Genomic DNA, 25,304 nt, shown 5'->3' with positions numbered 1-25,304 from the left:
TCACTGTCAACAACTGGTGTTTGGTTCTAGAGATGTTCATGTAAGACAAGGGTGTTACTGTGTAGCCCTGAAGCAGGATCCCAGAGCTGGCTAGATCCAGGCTGGCTTCTGATCCATGGCAGTCCTTTGGCCTCAGCTTTTTGAGTTCTGAGATGAACCATCACACCTGTTTTTTTGTTTTGTTTTGTTTTGTTTTGTTTTGTTTTGTTTTTAGAATTATTGACAAATAAATGAAAATACATGCTCCATTTTTAAAAAAATTATTTCTGTCCTTTATTTTTTTATTTTATTTTTATAAAGATTTATTTATTTGTATATGAATACACTCTTGCTGTCTTCAGACACACCAGAAGAGGGTATCAGATCCTATTACAGATGGTTGTGAGCCACCATGTGGTTGCTGGGAATTGAACTCAGGACCTCTGGAAGAGCAGTCAGTGCTCTTAACCTCTGAGCCATCTCTCCACCCCACGTCCTCCAATTTTTAAATCATTTAACAGATACAATAAAGTTAAAAAGATATGTAATGGGCCGGGCGGTGGTGGCGCACGCTTTTAATCTCAGCTCTTGGGAGGTAGAGGCAGGCAGATTTCAGATTTCGAGGCCAACCTGGTCTACAGAGTGAGCTCCAGGGCAGCCAGGGCTACACAGAGAAACCCTGTCTCAAAAAATACCAAAAAAAAAAAAAAAAAAAAAAAAAAAAAAAAAAAAAAAAAAAAAAGCTATGTAATGGGACCTGCCTCAGCGTAACATGGAAGAGTTAGGTAGACCATCTTCAGAGTGCTCCTCATTTCTGTGAGGTTTAGGATATGTACTGCTCTGAAATTCTTTGGCATTGTTCTGTTCCCTGATTTTTTTAAGAGTTATCATTTTTACTTATATTTATGTGTTTGGCTGACCTTGGAGTGCAGAAGAGGGCATTTCCTGGAGCAGAATTATCGGGGTTTTGAGTCACATTGCAGTGCTGGGATTTGAACTGTGATCCTCTTTAAGAGTTGCAAGGGCTTCTTAGCAGCAGAGCCATTTCTCTAGACCCTGTTTCCTGGTCTGTCTCAGTGCTTGCTCTCCAGCTCATGTGTGCCCACCCAGAGTTGTCTTTCTCTTTGAGCCTTGCTGACCTCTCTTGGTGATGTCTCTGAGTCACACTCTCTCTTCCTGCCTTTGCCATAAGTACAAGTTCTGCCCAGCAGCTGCTCTATATGTGCAGGGACTCACTTCTTCCTGCTCATCCTCCCTACTGGCTCCCACCAGCACACTTTTTGACCTGAATAGATAAGGTAGTAGATTTTATGTTAGTTTCTGATGCACTTTCCAACTCTTCTGCCAGTTAACTGAGTGATGGGGCCTTGCCTTATCCGATCCCTTTGTGAGTCGTCCTTGTGACACAGAGTTGAGGTGACAGTCACGACAAAGTGGAAACCACGCAAGGGTCCGTCCATAGATGAACGGGGAAACGAATACAGTGGGTCCATCAATGCTCTGTCACTGTAAAAAGGTTTATCTCAGCTTACAATTTTAGACATTTCAGCCTCTTATTGGCTCTGTTGTTTTTGGTCCTGTGGCAACACAGCATATCATGATGAGAAATGTCAGGTAGAATCCTCATAATACCTGTGAAAAAGTGGGGGGTCCTGCTTTAAAACATAAGTATAACAGTAAATAAAAATGCCATCCCGGAAAACAGCCTTCAGAACACTGGCCTTTAGAGAGTTCAAATCTAAGCTGTAGCATGTAGTGTATTCATACTATAGAATATTATTCTCCCTTAAAAAACAACTGCTGTGGATGACCTTCGATTAGTGTGGCTTCAGTTTTCATGAGGGCAGCATTTGGTGGCTGAAATTAAAATGTTTAGTTCAACTTTGTCTCTCATGGGCTCTTGTTAATTTTCTCACATCTTATGTTTTGCCTCAGAGTTATTGATTTAGGAGTCATGACTCCCTGTGATAAGATACTTCAAGCTGCTCTGGACCACAAAGCAGGTACTGTGCCACAGTCCTCTGGGCATAGCATTCAGCATCACTCTCCTGAGTCTAGATGGGGGAATGGGAAAGCTGAGCCCTTGTGGGGTCTGAGGAACGTCAAGCAGGCTCCAGTGCAGGCTGTTGGGGCTTGAAGGAGGTGTGTGAGTGAGCGTCTGCGGGCCGGCTTCTTAGAGGAAAATACTTGTATAGTTGTTTTTATGGTCAAGCCTGAGATAATTATGTATTAGAGATGCTTTTTATTGGGTGACTTTTTAAATGTGTTACAAATATGTTTCTACAAATTTAAGTTACACTTTTTGCTACCCAAAGCAAATGATAAATTCCTAGAATTAGAAACGGACACATTAGGTTTTCTGATCTTCAGAACAACATTTTAAAAAGTGTCGTACTTCATTTCCTCTCTTTTTCATTCTCACTGGCCAATTTTTCTTTCTCTTTTGACAATAGATATAATTGGCTTGTCAGGACTCATCACTCCATCCTTGGATGAGATGATTTTTGTTGCCAAGGAAATGGAGAGGTTGGCTATAAAGATTCCGTTGTTGATAGGGGGAGCAACCACTTCAAGGTAAGTCGGCACGAACAGCCTTATGCTCACGGACAGCCTTATGCTCACGAACAGCCTTATGCTCACGGTGTATTCTCTTACCTGCCAGGGTTTTAAGGCAGTGCTGAGATTTGTTGCTTAGCATTGTGTCTCCGTGTTGCATAAGCTCCCCATCCTTTCTTGGGGAAGTGTCAGGAGGCTTCTGGAGCCTTCTGCAAACCGGAAACTCCTTTGTTTCCCTCCACTTGCCCTGTTTTGGATTCTGTCTTCTAGCAGTTATCTTTTCCAGGAAGCTCCTTAGAATTATAATGTACTCCGAACCCTCTTGAACTCAGACTCAGTAGCAAAATGGTGTTGTTGTTTTGTTTTGTTGTTTTTCAGAAGGCTGGTGCTTGCAGGAGTCTGGCTAAGTAATTGTAAGTTCCCTTGAAGGTGCTCAAACCTTGTAAGCGTTTGGAGATAGACTAATGAAAATGAAGAAGTCAGGCGGAGGAGTAGCTCCTGAGAGGAGGACTTGGGGAAACCTTAGGATAAAAGGCATAAAGAGGAGACACGTTGAAGCTCTTCCTGGGGTCATGGTCATGGTCATGGTCATGGTCATGGTCATGGTCATGGGGAGAGACTCTAGGTGTTTGTAGCATTTCTTATACCACAGATACTTGATGGTTGACAAGGTGGTCCCAGCTGAACTGGATGGTCCCATAGTGTGAAGTTTGTTTGTTTGCGTTTTGTTTTGTTTTTTTCCTGTGTGTGTAAAAATGAAATTCTAGTCATAGATTCTAGAACTTCTCAGAGAGTCAGAGATTTATTTTTAGGAATTGGCTGTGGAAGGTCTGTAATCTGTAGGCTGGAATATCACGCGAGGGCTGCTCTTGCTGTCCCACGTCTGAGGACAGTCTTCACACAGAAGTTCTTTGTACCAGAAGCAGGACTTAATGAGACTGCCTAATATTTTTCTGAAGTTTTTTAGCTGATTGCTGAGGTTAACCATATTATAGAGGATAATATACTGAGTCTACAGATTTAAGTGTTTACTGCATCTAAAAAATATCCTCAGAGCAACATTTGGACTCCGTGCAGTACCAAACTGTGTCGTGTGGCACACCCCAGCTCACACAGAGACTTAGCCATCATAGTATTTGTAGTGTGAATGGAGACTAGAAACATCTAAATGTTTACATCTTTACCCAGGGATATTTTTCATACTGCAGTGACTTGACAGTTCAGCCATTGCTGCTGACGTTAGAAAACTGGAGTTCTTTCCCACCAGGGGCTTACTTACGAGCATAGTGGCAGAATTATTCTTACAGGATCTGATTGAACACTGATAAAGAGGATTTGAGTTTGTTTTCTTTTGGTACTGGAATCTGTACCTAGGGCCTTCTGCTTGCTAGGCAAGATCTCTCTCACTGGCTACACCATGTCCCCAGCCCACTCTTTACCTATAATCTTTTTTCTTTTCTTTTTCTTTTTCTTTTTTTTTTAACTTTAAGACAGGGTCTCACTAAATTGAGTAGTCCTGAACTCACTCTAGCCCAGGCTGGCCTTGAATTTGCCGTCTTCTGTCTCAGCTTCCAAGTAGCTGGATGACAGGACTAGACCACCAGGTCTGATCAATAACTTGAGCTTTATGAAATTAACTTGGTCTTTTGCTTAGTATGGAAAGTGGCAGGAGGACCTGTGGATTGCTGTCAAAGTAAAGGCTTAAAAAGTTATGATTATATAATACAACAAATTTCTACATTAGGAGTTGTGTACCCGGGACCTTGGATTCATGATTAAAATATTTTTATATCACAGTTTGCTTCATTAAGATCAGAAATTTGCTATGAGGTCCTTTTTATTATAAGAACCACCAGATAAAAATAAAAAAAAAAAAGCTCTCCTGAGGCCCTGGTTGCTGCTTCTCGGGTAATTGAGGGTTCAACAGGGCCTAATTCTTCATTTGCCAGATGATAGCTCAGGATTTGTATGGTTTTAGGATGCTGTTTTCTCAGGGTGATAAGATATGATTTTTCCAGTAGTAGCGTGAACCAGACCTGTGTTTCTGAGACAGTTGAGTACAAGGTATGTTAGGGGTCAGAGATGGGTGGGAATATACTTGGAGTGTCCCTTTTAAACCTGTATTTATAGAAGAGAAAAACAGTTGTTACTCTATCTGCAATATGGGTCATGTGGTACCACAAAAGGAAATCTGGCCTTGCTATGGGCGGAACTTCACAGGTATATATTCTGAAATTCAGCCCTTAAATTTAACTAATGTATAGCCAAGTACTACAAAGTAATTTTTGCAATTACTTTTTTTTTTAAATTTAACGAAGTCATGTTGCTCTACCATAGAGATAATTTTCTGAGCGTGTGTGTATGTGTGCGTATGTGTGTATGCATGTGTATATATGTGTGTGTGCATGTGTATATGTGTGTGTGTATGTGTATGTATGTGTATGTATGTGTGTATGTATGTATGTGTGTGTATGTATGTATGTGAGTGTGTGCATGTTTGTGTATATGTATGTGTGCTTGTGTATATGTGTGTGTGCGCGTGTGTGTAACTGCTCAGAAGTAAGGTGAATAATTTTATCTTCCTGTTTACACTGACCGTAAGCTTTCCATAGGGAAGCTTAGGATTTTAGGTGCTGTTCTTACTTCTTATTTCATCTTGATTTCTCCATCTTTATTTTTTCTCCTTGCTTTTTAAAAAATGTGGGGGGGGGGCAAGGGAGAGGGAGGGGAGTCGGAGGACAACCTTGTGGTGCTGGTTTTCTTTTTTTTTTTTTGGTTTTTTTTTTCGAGACAGGGTTTCTCTGTATAGCCCTGGCTGTCCTGGCACTCACTTTGTAGACCAGGCTGGCCTCGAACTCAGAAATCCGCCTGCCTCTGCCTCCCGAGTGCTGGGATTAAAGGCGTGCGCCACCACGCCCGGCGTGGTGCTGGTTTTCTTGACTGTGACTACGCCACGGTGTGCATGGAGAGGTCAGACAACTTGGGGAACAAGGGTTTCTCTTTGTGGTCCAAAGGACTGAGTTTATGTGCCAGTGCCTAGCAGTCGGTGCCTTTAGGTTCCAGGGATTGAATTTAGGTTGTCAGGGTTGTACAGTAAGCACGTTTACTGGCTGAGCCATCTCACCAGACTTGTTAAAGTACCACTTATGCATCATTTACATAAAAATACTTTAGCTCTAGACTAGGCCATGATATACTTTGGCTGAGGGAAAGAATATGGAAATACCTGACTTGGGAGAAGGACACATCGGGGAACGTGTGGTGAGCTTCTGTAAGCTTCATCATCTTCATCATCTTCCCTGGAGGGAGGCTGTGTGTGTCCAGTTCTCACTTTGGTTTTGTGTATGTTTTAATGAAATTGCCTATACATAGCCTACACTATTGCTTTAAGCGCCTCACAATCAGGGTGATATGTTTTAAATTGTTTAATGTGATATTTAAAAATTAAAGGTTGTTCTTCCTAGTATTTATATGTTAAAATTTGGCAGTAGAAACTTGGGGCCGAGCAAATGTTAGTATGAAATATTGTGTTACTTCTGTGCTTTAAGTAATTGATTCACTTTTGTGATACTAGGGATTGATTGAACCTAGGGCTTTCTACATTGTAGCAAGAGTTGTACTGCTCAGCTTTATCCCTAGCCTCTTTCTGTTTTATTTTTTGTTGAATTTCAGGTCTGGAGTTTCTTTTTACAGTTAGAAGTTAGCGATGAGGCCAGTGGTATAGCTGTCTCTCTCAAAGAGGAGGCAGCAGTCAGATCTGTGTCCTGTGGCTTCTGCCTGGTTCCTGCTTCCCTGGAGTGCTGGCTGGTCTCCCAGCTCATTTGGAGGAAGAGCCTTGACCTTGATGACATAGGGTGTGACTGCCAGGGACTGGTCCCTCCCTTTGCTCAAGCAGGCCTGGCAGATAACTGTGAACAAACCCTTCTCATTTTGTCAGACTCCCTTGGAACCTAGGCCTATCAATTCATCTCATCTCACCCTGTTTTTCCATGTCAGGATGGGAGAAGTCATTGTTAGTTTCTAAGAGAAATGTGAAGTTCAGTGCTTGTAAGTGAGTACCTTGAAGTCTCTCTTAAGACACTGTAGAGACCTTGTCTCTAATGGTTCTGAGCAAGGAGCTGTCCGTGCTGATGGATGTGCTTTCCTTCTTGACCCTGATTTTCAGAACCCACACAGCAGTTAAAATTGCACCACGGTACAGCGCGCCTGTGATCCACGTCCTAGATGCATCCAAGAGTGTGGTGGTGGTGAGTGTGGGAGCCTTCCTTTTATTTTAAATGTGCTGTAAAGAGAGAACAAAGCATTAAGAGCTATCACTCAAGATCCATTTTATTTTGGCCAGTTTTACTAAAGAAATGTGAAAGAGCAGGCTAGAATTGATGGTGTGCCATCGCTGCAGTGTCTGCCCTGCTAGCACATGGAGTGCTTTCTCAGGCACGCTGACAGGAGTGAGCAGCAGCTGAAGGATGCACCGAGACACCTTGTACTTCTACAGCTGACCAGGCTGTCAGATGCCTTTAATCTACAAATATGAGTTGATCTCTTTGACTATTGCTAGAATTAACTGGAATGTAAAATGACCTTCTTTTGGATATAAGAAATTGATAGGGCCAGCTGACTTAACCAGAAATTAGAAAAGATATTCAAAATCCAGAGTAATAGGTAGTTTCTTAATGAACTTAACAAAATCCTTGCCTAGGTGTCTTTCCCTTGTCCTCTGATAAATCCTGATTGTCATTCTCATGTGTTTGCTGAATAAGAGGCTACAACAGCTGGGCGACATCTGAGAGACCACACGGTCCTTCAGTTTCCAAGTTATTCACCTAGAAACTCAGTGTAAGATAGAAAAGAGCTAAGCAGTCCCTTCTGTCCTTAATCACATTTGTAGTTTTCAATAAAAGCACATGATTTGCCAACAACAGAGACTTTTGAAGGAGAAGAAATCTACTGAAGGAGCTGATAATCTATCTGGGAGACTCTAGGAACATCATGCAGACTGGATGACAGTGACCACAGTTTCTGAGCTATCTTCTCAAAGGAAAAATTTCAGATCTGTGTATTTATTACATGGAGTATATGTGGAATTTATACAGTAATCATGGTTATACTGACTTGAGTGTATCACGGGGTGGTCATGGTAGTGCAGTGTCACAGTGTGTATGGAGGTCAGAGACAACTTGTAGGAACTAGTTCTCTTCTTGTACCGTGGGTCCTAGGGATTAAAGTGAGGTCATCGAGCTGGCAGCAAGCATCCTTGTCTGCCGACCCACCTCCCTAGCCTCTGTGGTGTTTATCTTCCTTTGCTGCCTCATGCTTGTTGAACTTTATCTTACATTTCAGTGTTCTCAGCTGTTAGATGAAAATCTGAAAGATGACTACTTTGAAGAAATACTGGAAGAGTATGAAGATATTAGACAGGACCACTATGAGTCTCTCAAAGTAAGTGATAAAAGCAGGTCTTGCTCATTTCAGATCACAGTGATTCATGGTTTTTCATAGGCTTTGTTGACTGTTTTGAGAAGTCCTCTGAAGAGGTCTATTTCCTAGCTCAGATCTGAGTTCTTTGGTATCTATAGTCCTGAGTGGGTTTTTTGTTGTTGTTGTTTTGTTTTTGGTAGTTCTAATGCATTTTAAGGAGGGTATGGACCTACTTATACCCAGCACTTAGATGGGGCAAGAGGATCATGACTTTGAAGCCAGCCTGGGCTACCCACCAAGACTATGTCTTGAAACACTTGAGAATTTTATTTTTCTGTCTTGAGCCAAACATTCCGGGTCTTGAGTGGGTGTTAGGCTCCATGCCAGACACCAGGCCGATGGGAAAGAGCTTACTGACATCCCAGAGATGGGAGCTAGATCATCCCAAAATGGTATCCTCAGACTCGTGCTTGAGGGGAAAATGGAGGAAAATAGAGCATTAACCAGACACTCACAAACCTCTGCTCTCCTTACTGGCCCAAGGTTTTCTGCCATTCAGAATAATGTCCCTTCTAGGCTTCGGGAACTCCATAATTACTCTCTTGAAGTCATGGTGGTCTGCCTTCCATCTTTGTGTGGGACATTAGGAGAGTTGCTAGGATACAAACGAGAGAATGAATAGCAGCCCCTGGTGCTGCTGATGCCTTCTTCCCACTCTCCTTGCAGTTGCCTACAGCTGACAGTTCTTTGGGTCTGATCCTCAGGGTCATTATGGTGGGGCAGCTAACTCCAAGACTGACTTGTGTCCTGAAAGAGCTGGTCGAGTCTGCAGGGTCAGACTTAGAACCACAATGTGGAGCTAGTAAACACGTGCCACTCTTTACTGTCTCCTCTTCTAGTGGCAGTGTGAAGCCACAGTGGGTGGGAAAGGGTAGGGATTTTCTTTTAAAAGGGCTCTGTTTTGTTTATTTGGTTATTTGTCTCATTTGCAAAAGCTTCTACATCGGCTTTCGCGGCCATGTTTTCATTGTAGAGATAGAAAAGCCAAGTGATTCTATTTTCTTCAACAGGAGAGAAAATACTTACCCCTAAGTCAAGCCAGAAAACATGGTCTCCACATTGATTGGCTGTCTGAACCTCATCCAGGTCTGTGGCTGCTGCTGGACAAACAGCTAAGTGTGATAACTGACAGTGTCTAGGACGTGTTTCAGTGCTTGGCTACAAAGGAGCCTGCAGTGAGAACTTCTCAGTTGTGTGTCATATGAGCCACCCCATCAATGGAAAAGAAAGTAGATAGGCAGATTTACTGAGTGCCACCAGTGTTGTGAGATGGATTCACCATAGTATACTGAGTCCTTGGATGACTCTGTAACAAGCATGGTTATTGTGTCCATTTTAACTGAAGAGAAGGGAATTTCAGATAGTAACTGGAATGATTGTCAGGTTTCTAGTATCGGGTTTATCTTCTGTAGCCTGTGCTGTGCTTGAGTGGGCCTTCTCAACTGACCTGAGTTGCATGCAGTCCAAAGACTTGGCTTGCAATGTCTGAAATATAGAATGGCTTTGCACTTGCAGGTCTTGAGAAACTCTGCAGCACAGCTGGATCCCTTCTCACTTTCTTGTTCTGTCCCTGGATGCTTCCCTTTTAATTTCTGTTATGTGGTTTCTTCCTGTTTTATTCCTAGCTACTTTTCTTACCTCACATAGGTGTTCACAAGGGAATAATATGCGTAAGATGTTTTGACAGGCTCAGAGAGACATGAGATACAAATGCAAAACCAAGACAGGGTGAAAGGGGGTTCTGTTAGCAGAATCCGTATTTTCAAGGTAATGTCTGAAATCAGCTTTCAGTGCTCATGACATCTGTGTTCTACACATGCTCAGCAGAGTTGAGAGATGAAATTGCAAATGTAGGTGTGCTCAGTTCTAATTTCATTCCTGCTGGGTTCAGTGTGGTTTAGTGGAAAGAGTGCCAGATTGGGAGCTGGAGGCCCGAGTGCTTATCCCTACTTGGCTCCTGGCTCTGATTCACTGTTGTGACCTTGAGTGTCTGTCTTCTGCATTTTTACAAGCTCTGTTGTGTAAAGGGGGGTTACTTTAAGGAAATGTTCAAAGGGTAAAATTAGATACTAATATGAAAACCTTTGAAGACCTAGAAATCACTAGAGCAGAGTCCATGCTGTGGGTCTTTACTTGCTGTTTATCTTTACTCTAAAAGTTGGTCTAGAGGCATCGGGGCAAGTTGACAATCCTAAAAGGGCTGTGGCTCCTGGTAGTGGTGGAGCTACTTCTTGGATTGCCTATTTTAACCCCATATGATGCATCACTAGGCTCTATCTACCTTACTGCCTGAAGGATGTGGGGTCTCAAGGTATGGCCTTCCCATGTTTTGAGGCTATTCCAGTTATCTTCAGGGAGCTATAGGACATGAAACCCTAAAAAGGACAGCTTTCTCTCTCTAGTCCTTGGGAAGAAGAGCCTGAAGCAACCCCAGGATTCTGGGCATGAAGCTTGATCAAGTATAGCCCTGCCCTCGGCAGCTCCACAGCTGCAGGTCACTGCTTCCCTGTAACAAGAGGCCTCTTTAAGTCTGGAATGTCAGTGGTCTCTCTTCAGTTTCTCTCCTAAGAAGACTATACAGACTTTGTTAGCAAAGCTGTTCAATGGTGGTTAAAAAGAGGGGCAGTCGTGAAACATGGGGAGATGGCAGAACAGATGGGAAGAGTCACTGCGGTGCAGGAAGGCAGAGATTCCAGTTAAGAGCTCCTCCGCTCTCCCCTTGCTTCCTGAGAGGCCGGTGTTCTTCAGAGCAGCTGCTAACAGTGGAACAGCCAGTCCTCAGATCCCTAGTCACAGGGAGACATGGCCATTCAGAGTTGGCAGTAGCACTGGTACCTTGGCCTCTGGCCCAGTATCCATGTGGCATTTTGTCCTTGGTGTCCTGAAATGGCTGGAGCACAGTCTGCCTATAGAGGCCCCAGAATCATGTATGTGATGGTATGTTTGAGGCTTGGATATAAAGGACAATTTCTAAACACCCTTCTACTTCCATTATACAATCTAAGAAATGACTCATGACTCCCTTTTTTAAAAAAAAAAAAAAAATCAGGTATTTATTCATAGTGGAGGTCCTGTATTTGTCCCTCCCCTGCAGAGTAGGGAACTCATTTCAGTATATGTCCCTACACTGTGTGTGTGTGTGTGTGTGTGTGTGTGTGTGTGTGAGAGAGAGAGAGAGAGAGAGAGAGAGAGAGAGAGGAGAGAGAATGTTGTGCAGGCAAGGCTGTTGGTTCATGTTAGTAAACCTGATATGAGTAGTGTACTACACAAGCCCTTCTGCAGTGGTCTTTAACACTCTGACCGTCTGTATGCTCAGGGATGAACTCAAGGCTTCCTTTTTTCTTGGCTATGGTGGGGCTAGAAGGGTGGAGGGAAGTTTCCAGCAGTCAGTCAGCTGCATGGGAAAATTCCTTCTCCACAGTAATTGAGAGTTCTGTTCTTGGTAAGACAACTCCTACGGGTGACAGGAGGGAAGCAGGTGTGGGAGTGAGGAGCCGGGAAGGACACCTCAGTGTGAGTTGGTGTGAGTGCTCTCCCAGCTGCTGTGCCAGTGCTGACAGCTGTGCCTCTCTCCTCTAGTGAAGCCCACGTTTATTGGGACCCAGGTCTTTGAGGACTACAACCTGCAAAAGCTGGTGGACTACATTGACTGGAAGCCTTTCTTTGACGTCTGGCAGCTCCGGGGCAAGTACCCGAATCGAGGATTTCCCAAGATATTTAATGACAAAACAGTAGGTTAGTAAGTCCGGCCTGCCTGGTGTTCACGATGTGTTGTGTTCTGAGTGGTTTGAGGGGAGGCACTAAGTGTTTAGTTTGTACAGGATACAGCTGCTTCCACATGACTCACCACTCAGCTTTCACACGCGCATTTCAGTGTTTGCTTGCCCTTATCATGTCAGGTAAATGTGCCCTTTTATTAACATATTCTTCAAATAAATGTGCTTACTGACGTCAGTTACACACTGGTCTCTGCATGGCAGGGAGGCAAAAAAAATAAAAATAAAAAAGGAGATTCCTTGTGATTTAGTACCTGATTGGCTACAGTGGAGCTGACAGTACTAGGTTTGTTCTGGGCTGATGCTCGACTCTTGCTAAGGGCTCTGCCTGGGATCCCACTCACATAAGAAGAGGGGCTAGACTTCCAACAGGAGATTAGAGTGGGCTTCCTGGAAGTGGTGGTACTTGAAATGTTATTGAAGATTCCATGGGGTTGGTGAGCCTGGGTATAGGGATAGGAACCAGAAAAAAAGGATATTTCAGAGAAGGAAAGTGAGAAGCTTTGGATGCAAGTGTCCACGTGGGGAGTCCAGAACACTCAAGGAAGGAGGGAGACTTGATGTTATAAAGAAGAGAAACGAATAAATCAGTAAATTGTTCCCCTCGGTTGTCATGGGTAGCTCACCCCCACCCAGGAACCTAGAGACTTGGAATCACAGCATGAAGATGCCACAGCAGAGCAGCATGGGAGGAGGCATCCTGCTGAACCATTAGATTCGATGGAGAGAGTCCCGGGAACCAGACACTTGCCAGCTTCGAGAGGGTCCTGGGCATGTTAGGATGCTTACGGGCAGTCAAAGGCTTGGGCGAGTGGCTTCTTACTGTACTGTCCGTGTGCTCACCACAGGCAAGCTGTGAAGGGAGTGTAGGACTGTACTTCACACAGGCAGGGCAGGGCAGCGTTGCCCACTGAGAGCTAATGGGAACTGAAGGAGAGTGTCCCAGAGACGGTAGAACATCAGGAAGGAGAGTGCCTACCATTGCAGATGCTGAAACCTTCCAGGTACAGCACCAACACCATGTCAGAGGATTTGGGCCACACTTGGCTGTTGACCCTGTCTCGACCAAATATCACTGGAAAGTTAATGGGGTTGTATGTGGAGTATCAGTTCTTGCCTTCGTTTTTGACAAGAGGTGCCATGGATTTAGCCTCAGGATTCTACTAAATGGGAAAATATAAACACATTGAGCTAGAGGAGGCCCACTGTGAGGGCTCATTTCATGGACCCACTATGTACTCTGTACTCTGCTTCAGGCTGTGCCCATGGTAAACTCGACAGTCTTTGTGGGGAAGGAGAAGTGGCAGTGTTTTGTTATTTGCAGATTACTATTGGCATCTTTAAATACATTCTTATATATTTTTAATAGGTGAAGAAGCCAGAAAGGTATACAATGATGCTCAGAATATGCTGAACATACTGATTAGTCAAAAGAAACTGCAGGCCAGGGGTGTGGTTGGATTCTGGCCAGCACAGAGCGTCCAGGATGACATCCACCTGTATGCAGAGGGGGTGGTGCCCCAGGCCGCTGAGCCCATAGCCACCTTCTATGGACTGAGGCAGCAGGTATGCAATGTGTGTGGACAGCAAGGGCATTGCTTTGACTTTCAGGTTTGCAAACTACACTAAATGTCAGTGGGAATTAAGGAATCGGAGCCTTTCATTTATCTGTCTCACTTCATCCAAACAGTCCTCCATAGGCCTTTGTGAGGATGGAGAGAAGACTCCAGCATGGGTGTAGGGATTCGCTGTAGTGTCTGCAGAGAGACAAAGGATAGTTCTGTTAGCCGAGCTGTCATACTCATGCTCTCAGCCTTTCAGTCCCCTTAGCTCTTGAAACCAGGAGGCAGGAACCCAACAATTGCTTTTCACCTGAGTCTGCTACTCAAGACTGACATGTGGCTTACCGTCTCAGATATCCACTGAAGAGGGAGTGAGACCCGCCACATAGTGCTGTGTGGGGCAGCTTACGTCTCTGTTTCGCAGAGGACGGAACATGGGCAGAGGGAGCTGGCACCCAGTGAGCTTTGCATGCAGAGACAAGCACACTTAGTGCACCCTGGCTCTGCTTCTCTTTGTAGCTGGTCTCCGCAGTGCACAGCCTCTGGTTTTTGTTTTTGCCTTACGTTGCCAAGCAAGGACTCTAGCTGCTAGAGACACAATTGCCTCAGTCAAGAAGTGGAGCTAGAATTTAATAATTTGCAGTGTTACTTTTTTTTAGTTTTGCTAACATTTTTAGTAATTTAAAATTGGTAGTATTGCCTTTTATCATAATGGAGTTCATAATGGCAGGGTTTTAGTAATAACATCAGAGGGAATTCTTAAATTTGGGCCTTAATACTATCATGAGTTATGTGAGAACAGTTAAAGCTTTACTCTGTGTGCTCAGGTGCAGACACCGCAGGATAGAGCAGGCAGTTCCAGCGCTGAGCTCTGGCTCTTGCTAGGGAATGGGGAGCTTTCCTTTGACTGGTAGTGAAGGCCAGGGACCTCTGCTGGGCCCATTCTTTCATCCTCCAGTCCTTGGCTTCTCTCTGCTGTCTTTTCACTTTCAGAGTGAACTAAATACTGTTGTGTGGGGGAAGTCTGGACGCGCTGCATAAGGGCATTGCTACAATGGATTCTTGGTTCACCCTTTTAGTAGTCCCAAGAGAGGGGAATTGGACCATGGACACATATTGCCTGCTAGGCTAGGCACTAGAAAATTGTAGCGGAGCACCTCATTACTCTGAGTGGGAACCTTTTGTTCAGTGTAGCTCTGATGGCCATCTCTTCTAAGGCACAGTGGGACCAGTGGCCTGTCTGTTTTGTGCTGTATAGTAGCTCTGTGTCCCTCTCTTGCTTTTTTATTTTATTTTCTAAGTTACAGAACAATAGAGTACCTCTAGGAAGTGGGCTCTCCATTCACCTCTGTCCCCGAGCTCTGCGACACTGGTGCGAGTTTTTATCAGATATGTTCTGACCTGCAGCCACTTGCTCATTCTTTGCCTGGGGTCAGCTGTCTTTGCTTTCATGTCTGTCAAATGGCAGAGATGATTTTGGGTGGCCTGTATGATTTAATTGATCAGTCTAGAGCAGTAGCATGTATCTAGGAGCATTTGTCTCTAGGACCTAATGGAACACTGGTGTTGTTCCTGGATCCTGCCACTGGCTGAGCCTCTGGGGTCAAACTTTATGTCTCAGACTTCTTGCATGTGAAATGGAGCTTGTGGGTCCCTTTTCATGGGATTGCTGAGAGCTAAATTAGTACCCTATAAAGAACAACGTTAAGTAAATATTTAGGAAATACTAGTTATCAGCTACTAACTTTTTTAAATTTAATTTTATTTGTAATTCATTTTTTACATTCCATATTCCATTCCCTACCTCTCCCCTCCCACCCTCCGACTACTCCACATCCCACACCTCCTCCCTACCCCACCCTGTCTCCACATGGATGCCCCCACTCTCCATCCCATCTGACCTCTAAACTCCCTTGGGCCTCCAGTTTCTTGAGGGTTAGGTGCATCATCTCTGAATGAACACAGACCCTGAAATCCTCTACTATATGTGTGTTGGGGGCATCATATCAGCTTGTGTATGCTGTCTGTTTGGTGATCCAATGTTTGAGAGATCTCTGGGGTTCAAATTAAGACTGCTGGTCCTTCTACAGGATCGCCCTTCTCCTCAGCTCCTTTCAGCCTTTCCCTAATTCAACAACAGGGGTCAGCTGCTTCTGTCCATTGGTTGGGTGCAAATGTCTGCATCTGACTCTTTCAGCTGCTTGTTGGGTCTTTCAGAGGGCAGCCATGATAGGTCCCTTTTTATGAGCTCTCCATAGCCTCAGAAATATTGTCAGGCCTTGGGACCTCCCCTTGACCTGGATCTCATTTTGGGCTTGTCACTGGACCTTCTTTTCCTCAGGCTCCTCTCCATTTCCATCCCTGTAATTCTTTCAGACAGAAACAATTATGGGTCAGAGATGTGACTGTGGGGTGGCAACCCCATCCCTCACTTGATGTCCTGTCTTCCTGCTGGAGGTGGGCTCTATAAGTTCCATCTCCCTGCTGCCGGGCATTTCGTCAAAAGTCCCTCCCTGTGAGTCCTGGGAGTCTCTCACCTCCCAGGTCTCTGGTGCACTCTGGAGGTCCCCCAACCTCCTATTTCCTGAGATTGCCTGTTTCCATTCTTTCTGCAGGCTTCAGGGCTTCAGTCCTTTTCCCTCAGCCAATACCAGATCAGGTTACCCCCTTCCCATCCACTTTCCCTCCCAAGTCCCTCCCTCCCTCCCTCCCCACATGTGATTGCTTTTTTCTCTCTCCCAAGTGGGACTGAGACATCCTCACTTGGGCACTTCAGCTTTTGAGCCTTTTGAATTCTGTGGACTGTATCTTGTGTATTCTGTATGATTTTTGTCTAATATTTACTTATTAGTGAATACATAACATGCATGTCCTTTAACTTTTAATTGGCTGCAATATGTATAAGACCTTATTTGTTAGCTTCAAAGCAGGGAAGGGTCAGTTACCAGCTAAGAATAAAATAGTAGAGGATAAGACAACGCCTCGCTGGAGGCTCTTTACTGCAGCAGTTTGTTAAACTTCATCTGGTGATGCACACTGAAGGCTATACATCTATCAGGCTCATTTCAAACCTGCTCTGAATTGACAACAGTGCCTGCAGGTATTCAGAAGTGTTTGGTCAGTGTATAAATGAGCAAGTTTCCTGATTACATATGCTGCATCATGTCATATATTTTTTAAAAAATCTCATTTCATTTATAGAGTGGAATACAGTAGATGCTAATGGCTTCTCTGCTTAATGCTTGGATTTTCAGGCTGAGAAGGACTCTTCTAGTACAGACCCCTACCACTGCCTCTCAGACTTCATTGCACCTCTGCATTCTGGTGTCTGTGACTACTTGGGTCTGTTTGCTGTTGCCTGCTTTGGGGTGGAAGAGCTGAGTAAGGCCTATGAGGATGATGGAGATGACTACAGCAGCATCATGGTGAAGGCGCTGGGCGACAGGCTGGCAGAGGTAAACGTTGGGTAGATGTTGGCGAGTCTAGATGTTAGAGCTCCCATGACAGGGTCAGAAAACCTAGCAGCCATTAGAGTCTCTACTTACTTGAGCTACATGCCTCTGGATTTAACGTGACTTACATTTTAAAATCCTGTATCTCCCAAATGCCACTTATGTGTCATCTTTTGAGCAAAGAGAAACCTTCATTGCTGCATTAGTTGGTTGTTGCCCCTAGAGGCTTAACCTTATTTCTGAATTAGTCTTCCTTTAATTCTTGTGATACATTTATTGATAACTTCCAGAATTAAAGTCAAATTTCTTCTTCAGAATCCTTCTCTCTAGTGTTGGCAACTTTTGTAGAGTTATCTTGCTGTATGTGAGTTGGGGGAGCCCAGACTGCGGGAGGTCCTGTCCCCTTTCTTCTCAGCGGGCCATTGAGAATATAGCTCTACGGTCCTAGTGCTCTTCTGGTGAAGCCGTGGTCCCGTTGACTTCAGAAAAATAGTCTAGAATTCTCAGATTCCTAAATACAGTGGCTTAGCACTCAGAGTGAGCCCCTAATGAAAGTGCAGAGTTTTTCCTGACCATGGTCAGGGGTGGAAAGCAGTTCGGTGCCACTGTGATGCAAGGCTGGAGGCCGCAGGCTGCTTCTGATGGGTTGTGCCTCCTCTCTTCTGTGTTCACAGGCCTTTGCAGAGGAGCTCCATGAGAGAGTTCGCCGAGAACTGTGGGCCTACTCTGGGAGTGAGCAGTTGGGCGTCCCAGACTTGCACAGACTCCGATATGAGGGCATCCGGCCAGCTCCTGGTTACCCCAGCCAGCCTGACCATACTGAGAAGCTTACCATGTGGAGACTGGCCAGCATTGAGCAGGCCACAGGTATGTGGGGACCGCTCACTGAGCGCATGCACTCACCAAAGACATATACAGTTAAAGTTCTTACAAAGTGGGAGAGCTTAGGATGAAGTCATCGCTCATCCCATTCTTTCTCAGGTGGATCTGATCTGGCTTTTTACTTCAAAATTGCAACACCGTATTTTTTCTTAACTATTTCAGACTTAGCAGTTTAAACTATTTACTCCTGCCCCATCCTGGTTGGGGATTTACTGTGTTCCCTTTTCTCCCCCCTGCCTTTCCTGTCCTAGTTTTCTGTTCTTGGTACAGTAGCCTCTGTCTTGTCAGCCGCCAGCCTCCCATAGCCCTTCCCAACTCCCTGCACTTGTCACTAGCATCTGTGCTCCTCTGCAGTCATCATTCCCCTCCACCTTCTCTGTGGGTTGAGTCTCAGGGTTGAAAACTGAAAGTCGACCTGTGCACTCTTGAGACAGCAGCGTCTTCGTCCGTGGTTCAGGGTCGCCATTGTTCTGAAGCTGTGCGTTGTCCCATCCTTACTGCATAGCTTGTGCAGTAAGAGGACTCGGGGTGAATCACAGACCCAGTGGAACTAATCAAAGTTAGCTGTCCAAGCTGGTGAAGTTGAATCCGTATCAGAGGAAGGAAGTGCGAGTGGCACTGGATCTGGGTCTGCAGGAACCACTCAAGGAGTCGCAGCGTCTGGGTGCAGGTCCCATTCCCTCTGAGCTAGCTGGAGATTTTTAGAACATATTAGAATGTATTTGGCCTTTGTTTTTGTCCACAGAGTGACTGGTGCAGATTAACAGTCCTGAGGACTCCTCAGTGCTTTTGTGGGCTGCTGCTTCATTTCTGCAGTCACTGACTTAACAACAGTCAGTGGGGAGCTGTGGGCGATTCTGTCACTTCCAGGGTTAGCAGTCCTGCCTGAGAAGGCTCAGGCTTAGGGACAAATCGGAGCCTCTAACCCTGATCACAGGTAGCTGGGGAAGGATGAAAGTCTTTCCCAGGCTTGCTTCCACTGGGTGTAATATGCATGTCTTGAATTTGGTTTTCCACCTGGCAAGACTGTGATCTTACTGCGTCTTTGTAAGAAGGCATGAGTTTCCTTGCTGCTTATTCAGAGTCATTAGTCCCCTGCCCAGGCACTGATGGGTCCTGTGGTTCTCTTCAGGCATCAGGCTGACAGAATCCTTGGCAATGGCACCCGCTTCAGCAGTGTCAGGGCTGTACTTCTCCAATGTAAAGGCCAAATATTTTGCTGTGGGGAAAATTTCCAAAGATCAGGTAAGTATGAGGCTTCTCTGCATAACTGTCTTTAGATGGACCCGTAGGATCTATTTAAAATGAAAATAAAGTGATACTGTGGCGTGTGTGTGTGTATATGTGTGTGTGTATATGTGTGTGTGTGTGTGTGTGTGTGTGTGTATGTCAGTTCATCCCATCTTGTGTCTAATTTGATTTCATAAATAAACTCAGTCCAGTTATGTCTTAATTTAATTTCAGCCCGTTACCCTGATTCTTCCCATGATTTTATCTTCCCTCTTTACACACACACACACACACACACACACACACACACACACACACACACCCTACCAGCCACTAAGCAGCGAATACTCACCACATGTTTTCTACCTCAAGAACAGGCAAGTAAGCATACAGAAAATGTTCTGTCTCTGTTTAGCTCAGTAGTTTGCTATTAAGACAAGATATTTCAGGTACTCAGTGTTTATTGCTAAAACTGTAGAAACTCAGGCCAGACAATCGTAGCACTTCGGTTTAACGAGACGCTTCTTTCTGTGTCTTTTGCAGACGGAGGATTATGCCTTGAGGAAGAACATGCCAGTGGCCGAGGTGGAGAAATGGCTTGGTCCCATTCTGGGCTATGACACAGACTGACCTCTCTCTCACACTCCTTTACTCGTTCCTGTTTTCCTTTTAAACTTTTATGTTTGCTGACCTCAGGGCGTATAATCCAGTGTGCCTTAGAAATAACAACAAAAGCGCCTTTGCCCTGCCCTGCCCTGCCCTGCCCTGCCCTCTGCCCTGCTGCTGTGAGAGGCTGGTTGACTGCGATGTAGAGCAGACCTCTAGGGTCCTGGAAAAGAAACACTTTTCCAGGGATCTTAAATGAGAAGCAACAAAGTGCCAAGGCTCATGGTGTTCCTGGGCCCTCGACCCAGGAAGGCATTTGTTCCTGGGTTTGTCTGTCTGTCTGTCGGTTAGTTGGTTGGTATGGTTTGGTTTGGTTTAGTTTTTTGTTTGTCTGTTTTTATTGGCTGCCTCATATATTAAAAATGATTCTGAAAATAAGTTGAATAGGAGAATATATAGAGAAACGTAACCCTGGAGCAAAGTATCACCATGAGAAATGTGACATTTCAATCCAAGTGGTTTCAGCAAAGGACTTGGGCAGGGAGAAAAGTATTCCTCTCTTTTCTCCTGTAACACCTCACTTCCTGTAACACCTCACTTCCTGTAACACCTCACTTCCTGTAACACCTCACTTCCTGTAACACCTCACTTCNTCCTGTAACACCTCACTTCCTGTAACACCTCACTTCCTGTAACACCTCACTTCCTGTAACACCTCACTTCCTGTAACACCTCACTTCTGAGGTGTGACTAAGCGGGTGTACAACTCTGTGGCAGAGGCAGGCTCAGTGCTTGCTGGACAGACGGACTGGAACTGTTATCACTGTCTTATTCTCCAAGGTTTCTTGTCTGTTGTAGTTTCACAGTTCCTTGCTCTGAGGTGGGAAATGGAAGAGAGAAAGTGACTCCCAAAGGCATTTCACATCTGCTGCTCTCAGAATTGAACGGTTGTTAGCTGAGTCCTGATGTCCTGTGCAGAGTGGACCAAGGGGTGACTTAAAGCCACTCAACTCTTTGTCTGCACTTGGCTCCAACCACTTATATTTTAGATATACTACGTTGTCTTGGTTTTTGATGTTTCTGGAGAAATTGCTCAGAGCACAGGCTCTGAAGGCACGGACTCAGACTTTAACTTTTCTGTGTAGCTGCTGTGTGACAGAAGCCAAGTGCTGAGACGTCCCCACACTGCTCATCTGAAAAACGAGAACAGTCGTGTCAGTCTGTGTCATTGGGGTGAGGTTTAAACAGGATTATGGTGGAGATGGTTCTGATACACACAGATCTTTAATAAGTGGGGGTTCTGTAGAGCTCTGTAGTCTTAGCCCCGCAGGTACTCACAGGAAGAATGAGAGAGAGGTTAAGGGGGGAGGGAGAGTAGGGGAGTATGTATGGAGTGTGACTGATCTCCTGGGATTAGAACCCCAACTTCCAGTTTACACTGACAGAGAAAGAGAAGCCACCTCTCAAGTGTTATCCATACCATCAGGACTGATCGTGTGTGAGACAGACTCCTTCCTTGCCTCATATGTTGTCCCAAGCCACTTACACCAAACCCGCTCCCTGGTGTATTTGGAGGTGAAAGGAAGAAAATGATAGTTGGCTAATGACAATCCTGTATGTCTGTAATCTTTCCAAGCTTATTTTTGTATCACTGGTCCTTAGAGTGAAAAGAATTGTCTACTTTTCTTTAAGGCATCTTTGACTTGTCCTAAATTGTAAATGGGACTCACTGGCCTGAGTCTCTTCATTTCAGGACGTATTTCCATGGCAGATATGTTCTTTAGGCTTTGGAACATTCATCTGTGAGAAAGAATAACTGGCATATAGTTTACTGTATCTCATTTGAAGAGTTACTAAGTCTTCTTATTTCCTTGCCATTCTTTCAGCTGGCTCCCCAAATATGTCGTTGATCTGATCCCATGACCTATGTCATCCCCGTCATCTTTTTCATCATCTTCCTCCTAGTCTTCTTCTTCTGTCCTCCTCTCTCTTCTCCCTTTTTCCTTTTCCTTGCATGTTTAGGTAGGTATATAGATACTAAGAAATATAAAAGAAAACTCGAAAGCATCCTTCTTCATTTATTTTAAGTATTCCAGAGAAGCTGGGCTCAAAGACTAACGTTCTAAACGGGGCCCTGGTGTATGAGATTGCATGCACCTAGCATGTGCCCTCACTGTTGGCGTCTGAGATTTTGACATGAACTCATTCACACTTGAGGCTTGCATATCCATTAGGGCTGCACCCCCCCCCCCCAGTTTAGAATTGAATGTAACCAGAAGTGCTACCCTTGTCTGTAATCACAGGATTTGGGAAGTTGAGGCAGGAAGATTTGCATGAGTAGCAGGCCACCTGAGTTTCATAGCCTCTCCAAAACCAAAAACAGGACCAGCAGGAAGGCTTAGTGAGTAAATGCACAGGCTGCCAAACCTGGCCTGGTTTGTGCTCTGGGACCCACATGGTAGAAGAGAACCAACTCCAAAGGCGTTTTCTTCATTTTGCTGCTTGCTCTGCTACCAGTGGCTGGTACTAGGGCCTAGGGATTGTAGTCTTGGTAACTCTTCCTCCTTTGAGCTATTTCTCTAGCAGTTCCCCTCCATTCATAGTAAGCACACATGGGACTAACTCTTTCTAGGTGATTCTCTCATGTGTGCACTCCTCACACACATTGTGCTTCTTTCATGTACCACTTATTTTTCTTATGCTCTCACTTAATTCAGTGGAGTCCAGGGAGGTATGTCTCTCATCTCTTACCACTGATGACTTTGTAATTATCAGCACTAGAGGCCTTCCGAGAGGGTTGCTTTCTCTTATCCCCTTCCTTAGGACAAGTTTTTTATTAGCCTCTATGGTCATTTCTCAACTATATTTTTTTTTCTTAAGTTTTGTCTTCTACCTACTTCAAGTCTTACATCCTGTGTTAGTTGCTCTCCCAGCCTGTTGTTTCAGAGGTTGATCTCATCTATGGTCCTCCAGGATCCTCCATCCTTAATCCTTGTTCCTTCATAAGGTTGCCACCCCAGCTCCTGAAGGAGTACACAAGGCGTTTCACAGTGAAGTGTCCCAAACCTTGCTTCTATGTGTCTCATCTGCTCTCCAGTAGAAAGACTAATTGGTCCCACCAAATCAGCAGATTGAAGGCTCACCCGATACTGTCCGTTTTTAGAATAGTTAGCTCAAAAATGTGATAGGCTGGTGGTGGAAGTATTCAGGGAAGGTCCTGGTTGATTCGGTTTAGGACCTGAAGAACTGAGATGGAGCAGCAGGAAAGGAACAGATGAGGGACAGTACATAGAAGCATTAAAGGTTACATATAGATGCCAGATCTTTCCAAAGTGAACCATAAAGTCAAACATTTCCAGCAGTTACACCAACTGATGTCATGACGAAGATAAGCAGATAATTCATGTGGAGAGCAAAGGATCAAAACTGGCTAGAGGTTGCTGAAGATGAAGAAAGATTCAGGGAATTCGTCTGACAGTACACCAAATTTTACTGCAGAAATAGTGTCAGGTGCAGTACAGAAATGGCTACATCAGTGCCACCCAAACCAAAGGCCTTTGCTAAGCAGGTGAGTGACTTAGGTGAGAAGACTTTTTCTTTTAAGTAACTAGTAAGGGATTAGTCGCTAGAATGTATAGAAATTTCCTATTTTGAAAAATACAGAAGAGAGAAAGGCTTTCTCATGAGGCTGGTAAACAGATGTTCTGTGGTGATGAGACGTGTGAGATTCGGGTTCACATCTATGACATTTGCAAGAGTGTGGCCCACAATTTCAGATATGTAAGTAGTCACATGCATGTTACATATCAGTGCTGGAGAACAGTCACACACTTCGCAGTTGTGAACAAGGCCAGAACTCCAAGCATGTTCAGCCATGTCTTACATTTTGGTCATGGCAGTATAATCAGACCTGTAACAGGAATAACTAAAGTTCTGTCCATGGGAGAGTGGTTTTATAAGATACCATGATGCAGTAAAATTGAGTGAACTACAGCCACACTTGGCAATAAAGGTGAATCACAGGAAATAGGGGCAAAGCAAGTCTCTTGAGTCTACTTAATGGCATGATGCTGTTTTCATTGAGCTCAAAAGTAAATGAGATCAAAGAATGTATATGATAGTTACATGTGTGATAAAAACTTAAAAGGTCACAGAAATCCCCAAATTAAGTTTAGTGATAGATAGCCTTGTGGGGTGGGGGATTAAAAGGTGCCAGAGAAGAGCACACAAGTGAATTGTGAATAGCTACTTTAGTTTTTAGGTGGGAGGGTTATGGCTGTTGACTACATACAGCATTTTTGTACATTTTAAATATGTGTATTTAATATATTTTAACCAATAAAGAAAAAGTGAAATGGTATTCTTAAATCTGGTATGATGACTTCATATGCTCAAACACACTTCTGGAAGAAGGGAACATTCTAGTCAGAAGAGCAGGGATGAAGGTAGCTGGGCAAGAGGGATGCATTTACACACCTAACATCTCTCAGAGCCTAGCTTGGTGGATGTGGGGGGTGCTACCATATGCTAAGAGATGAGGGGAGCAGAGGGGAGTTTGGGAAAGATGGAATGTGACCAGACTGAAGTGCGGCTTTAGAACCTAGTCCACCTGCTGTGTGTATATCGTCAAACATGGTGTTTGGTGCTCAGTAAAGGCCTGCAGAGCCTCGGATCCCATTTGTGCTTTGAAGCCCTCAAATGTAATTTTCAAAGATACCTCTTTCTTCAGCCCTTGCTTTTAAGAATGACAGTAGTAGTCACCCTTTGTCCTTGGAGTTATGTTCTATGACCCATGGATACATGCACTGTTTTGTGTGTATCTGTTCTTTACTACACAGTCCCACTTTTAATGTTTTTCCATCTTAATTATTTACAGTGGCTGTCACTTCTGCTGTTTGAGGCACAATAGCAAAACTAGTATGAATATCTGTTGCTTTTTTGACAGCTTTAGAGACAGCTGTGTTCTTATCTTAGACCTTAGTATAGAATATTTTGTTCTTAGGTTGATTATTTTGATTTTTTTTTTGCTTGAAAAAAAATCATACAGATTTTATTTGATGCACCTGTATTGCTTGTCCTGCCACCCTTACTTTTTTGTGTGATGTCACAGGAATTGATTGGTAGCCCAGACAGCTACCCAATGACTAAGGTTGTGTAGTGCCATATAAAATGTAGACACCCTGAACAAGGGTCATTCATGTCCCTTAGCAGGAGCAGGTTGAACAAAGTGAGAGTTCATCATGTTACTCAGAGTGGTATTCAGTTTAAAACTTAGGACTTGTTCATTTCTGGAATTTTTGACTTAATATATTTGAACTGTAGTTTCTTGTGCATAAGTAAACTATGGGAAATGAAATCTTGAATAAAAGGAAGAGGACTACTACATGGTGTAGAGACTCATAAAACAGGCGAACTATTTTTTGCTAATAATATTTAGCCCTGGGCGCACATATTCTATAAAACAAGTAAGTGTTGCTGGTGAGCTCCTAATGGAGCCCCTAAGCTTGAAGGGACCTGAGAAAGTCTGCTTTGAACTTAAGTGGGCTGCTCTGTACCCTCACCTACAGAGCGACTCACAGAAGTGAGGTTCTATTTTATAAGGTGTGACCTTGGTGCCCACTAGTCTTAATCATATGATGCTGTTTGATTTACTGTGTCCATATTTAAAGGGAAAGTGAAATATGGCTGTCTTGGTAGATAATGTTAAATATGATTAATTAAAAATGCATGGTGTAATATATGCAAGGTCCTGGTTAAATCTCCAGCAATAACAAAACATTGTC

The 25,304-nt window shown here is 44.2% G+C and overlaps 1 protein-coding gene across 4 annotated transcripts in view; it reads left to right on the top strand.

Annotated features, from left to right (window-relative positions):
* Mtr (5-methyltetrahydrofolate-homocysteine methyltransferase) overlaps positions 1-23,851 on the top strand; it is a 77,158-nt gene extending 53,307 nt beyond the window's left edge. For 3 of the 4 annotated variants that reach the window (XM_021180294.2, XM_021180295.2, XM_029468371.1), the window contains exons 23-33: positions 1,915-1,982; positions 2,433-2,553; positions 6,701-6,782; positions 7,876-7,974; positions 9,024-9,099; positions 11,593-11,748; positions 13,159-13,355; positions 16,606-16,806; positions 17,478-17,670; positions 18,818-18,930; positions 19,459-23,848. In XM_021180294.2, coding sequence (XP_021035953.1) covers positions 1,915-1,982; positions 2,433-2,553; positions 6,701-6,782; positions 7,876-7,974; positions 9,024-9,099; positions 11,593-11,748; positions 13,159-13,355; positions 16,606-16,806; positions 17,478-17,670; positions 18,818-18,930; positions 19,459-19,545 — 1,393 coding nt within the window. In that variant the 3' untranslated portion in view covers positions 19,546-23,848. Of the gene's footprint in view, positions 1-1,914; positions 1,983-2,432; positions 2,554-6,700; positions 6,783-7,875; positions 7,975-9,023; positions 9,100-11,592; positions 11,749-13,158; positions 13,356-16,605; positions 16,807-17,477; positions 17,671-18,817; positions 18,931-19,458 lie in introns of all 4 variants that reach the window. The other variant, XM_029468372.1, reaches the window with a different exon arrangement.
* The last annotated feature ends 1,453 nt before the right edge of the window (positions 23,852-25,304 follow it).

Source organism: Mus caroli, chromosome 13 (assembly GCF_900094665.2).
Source record: "Mus caroli chromosome 13, CAROLI_EIJ_v1.1, whole genome shotgun sequence".
In the NCBI taxonomy this organism is placed as follows: Eukaryota; Metazoa; Chordata; class Mammalia; order Rodentia; family Muridae; genus Mus; species Mus caroli.
The sequence above is the reverse complement of the archived record's forward strand: the minus strand, read 5'-3'. Positions and strand labels throughout refer to the sequence as shown.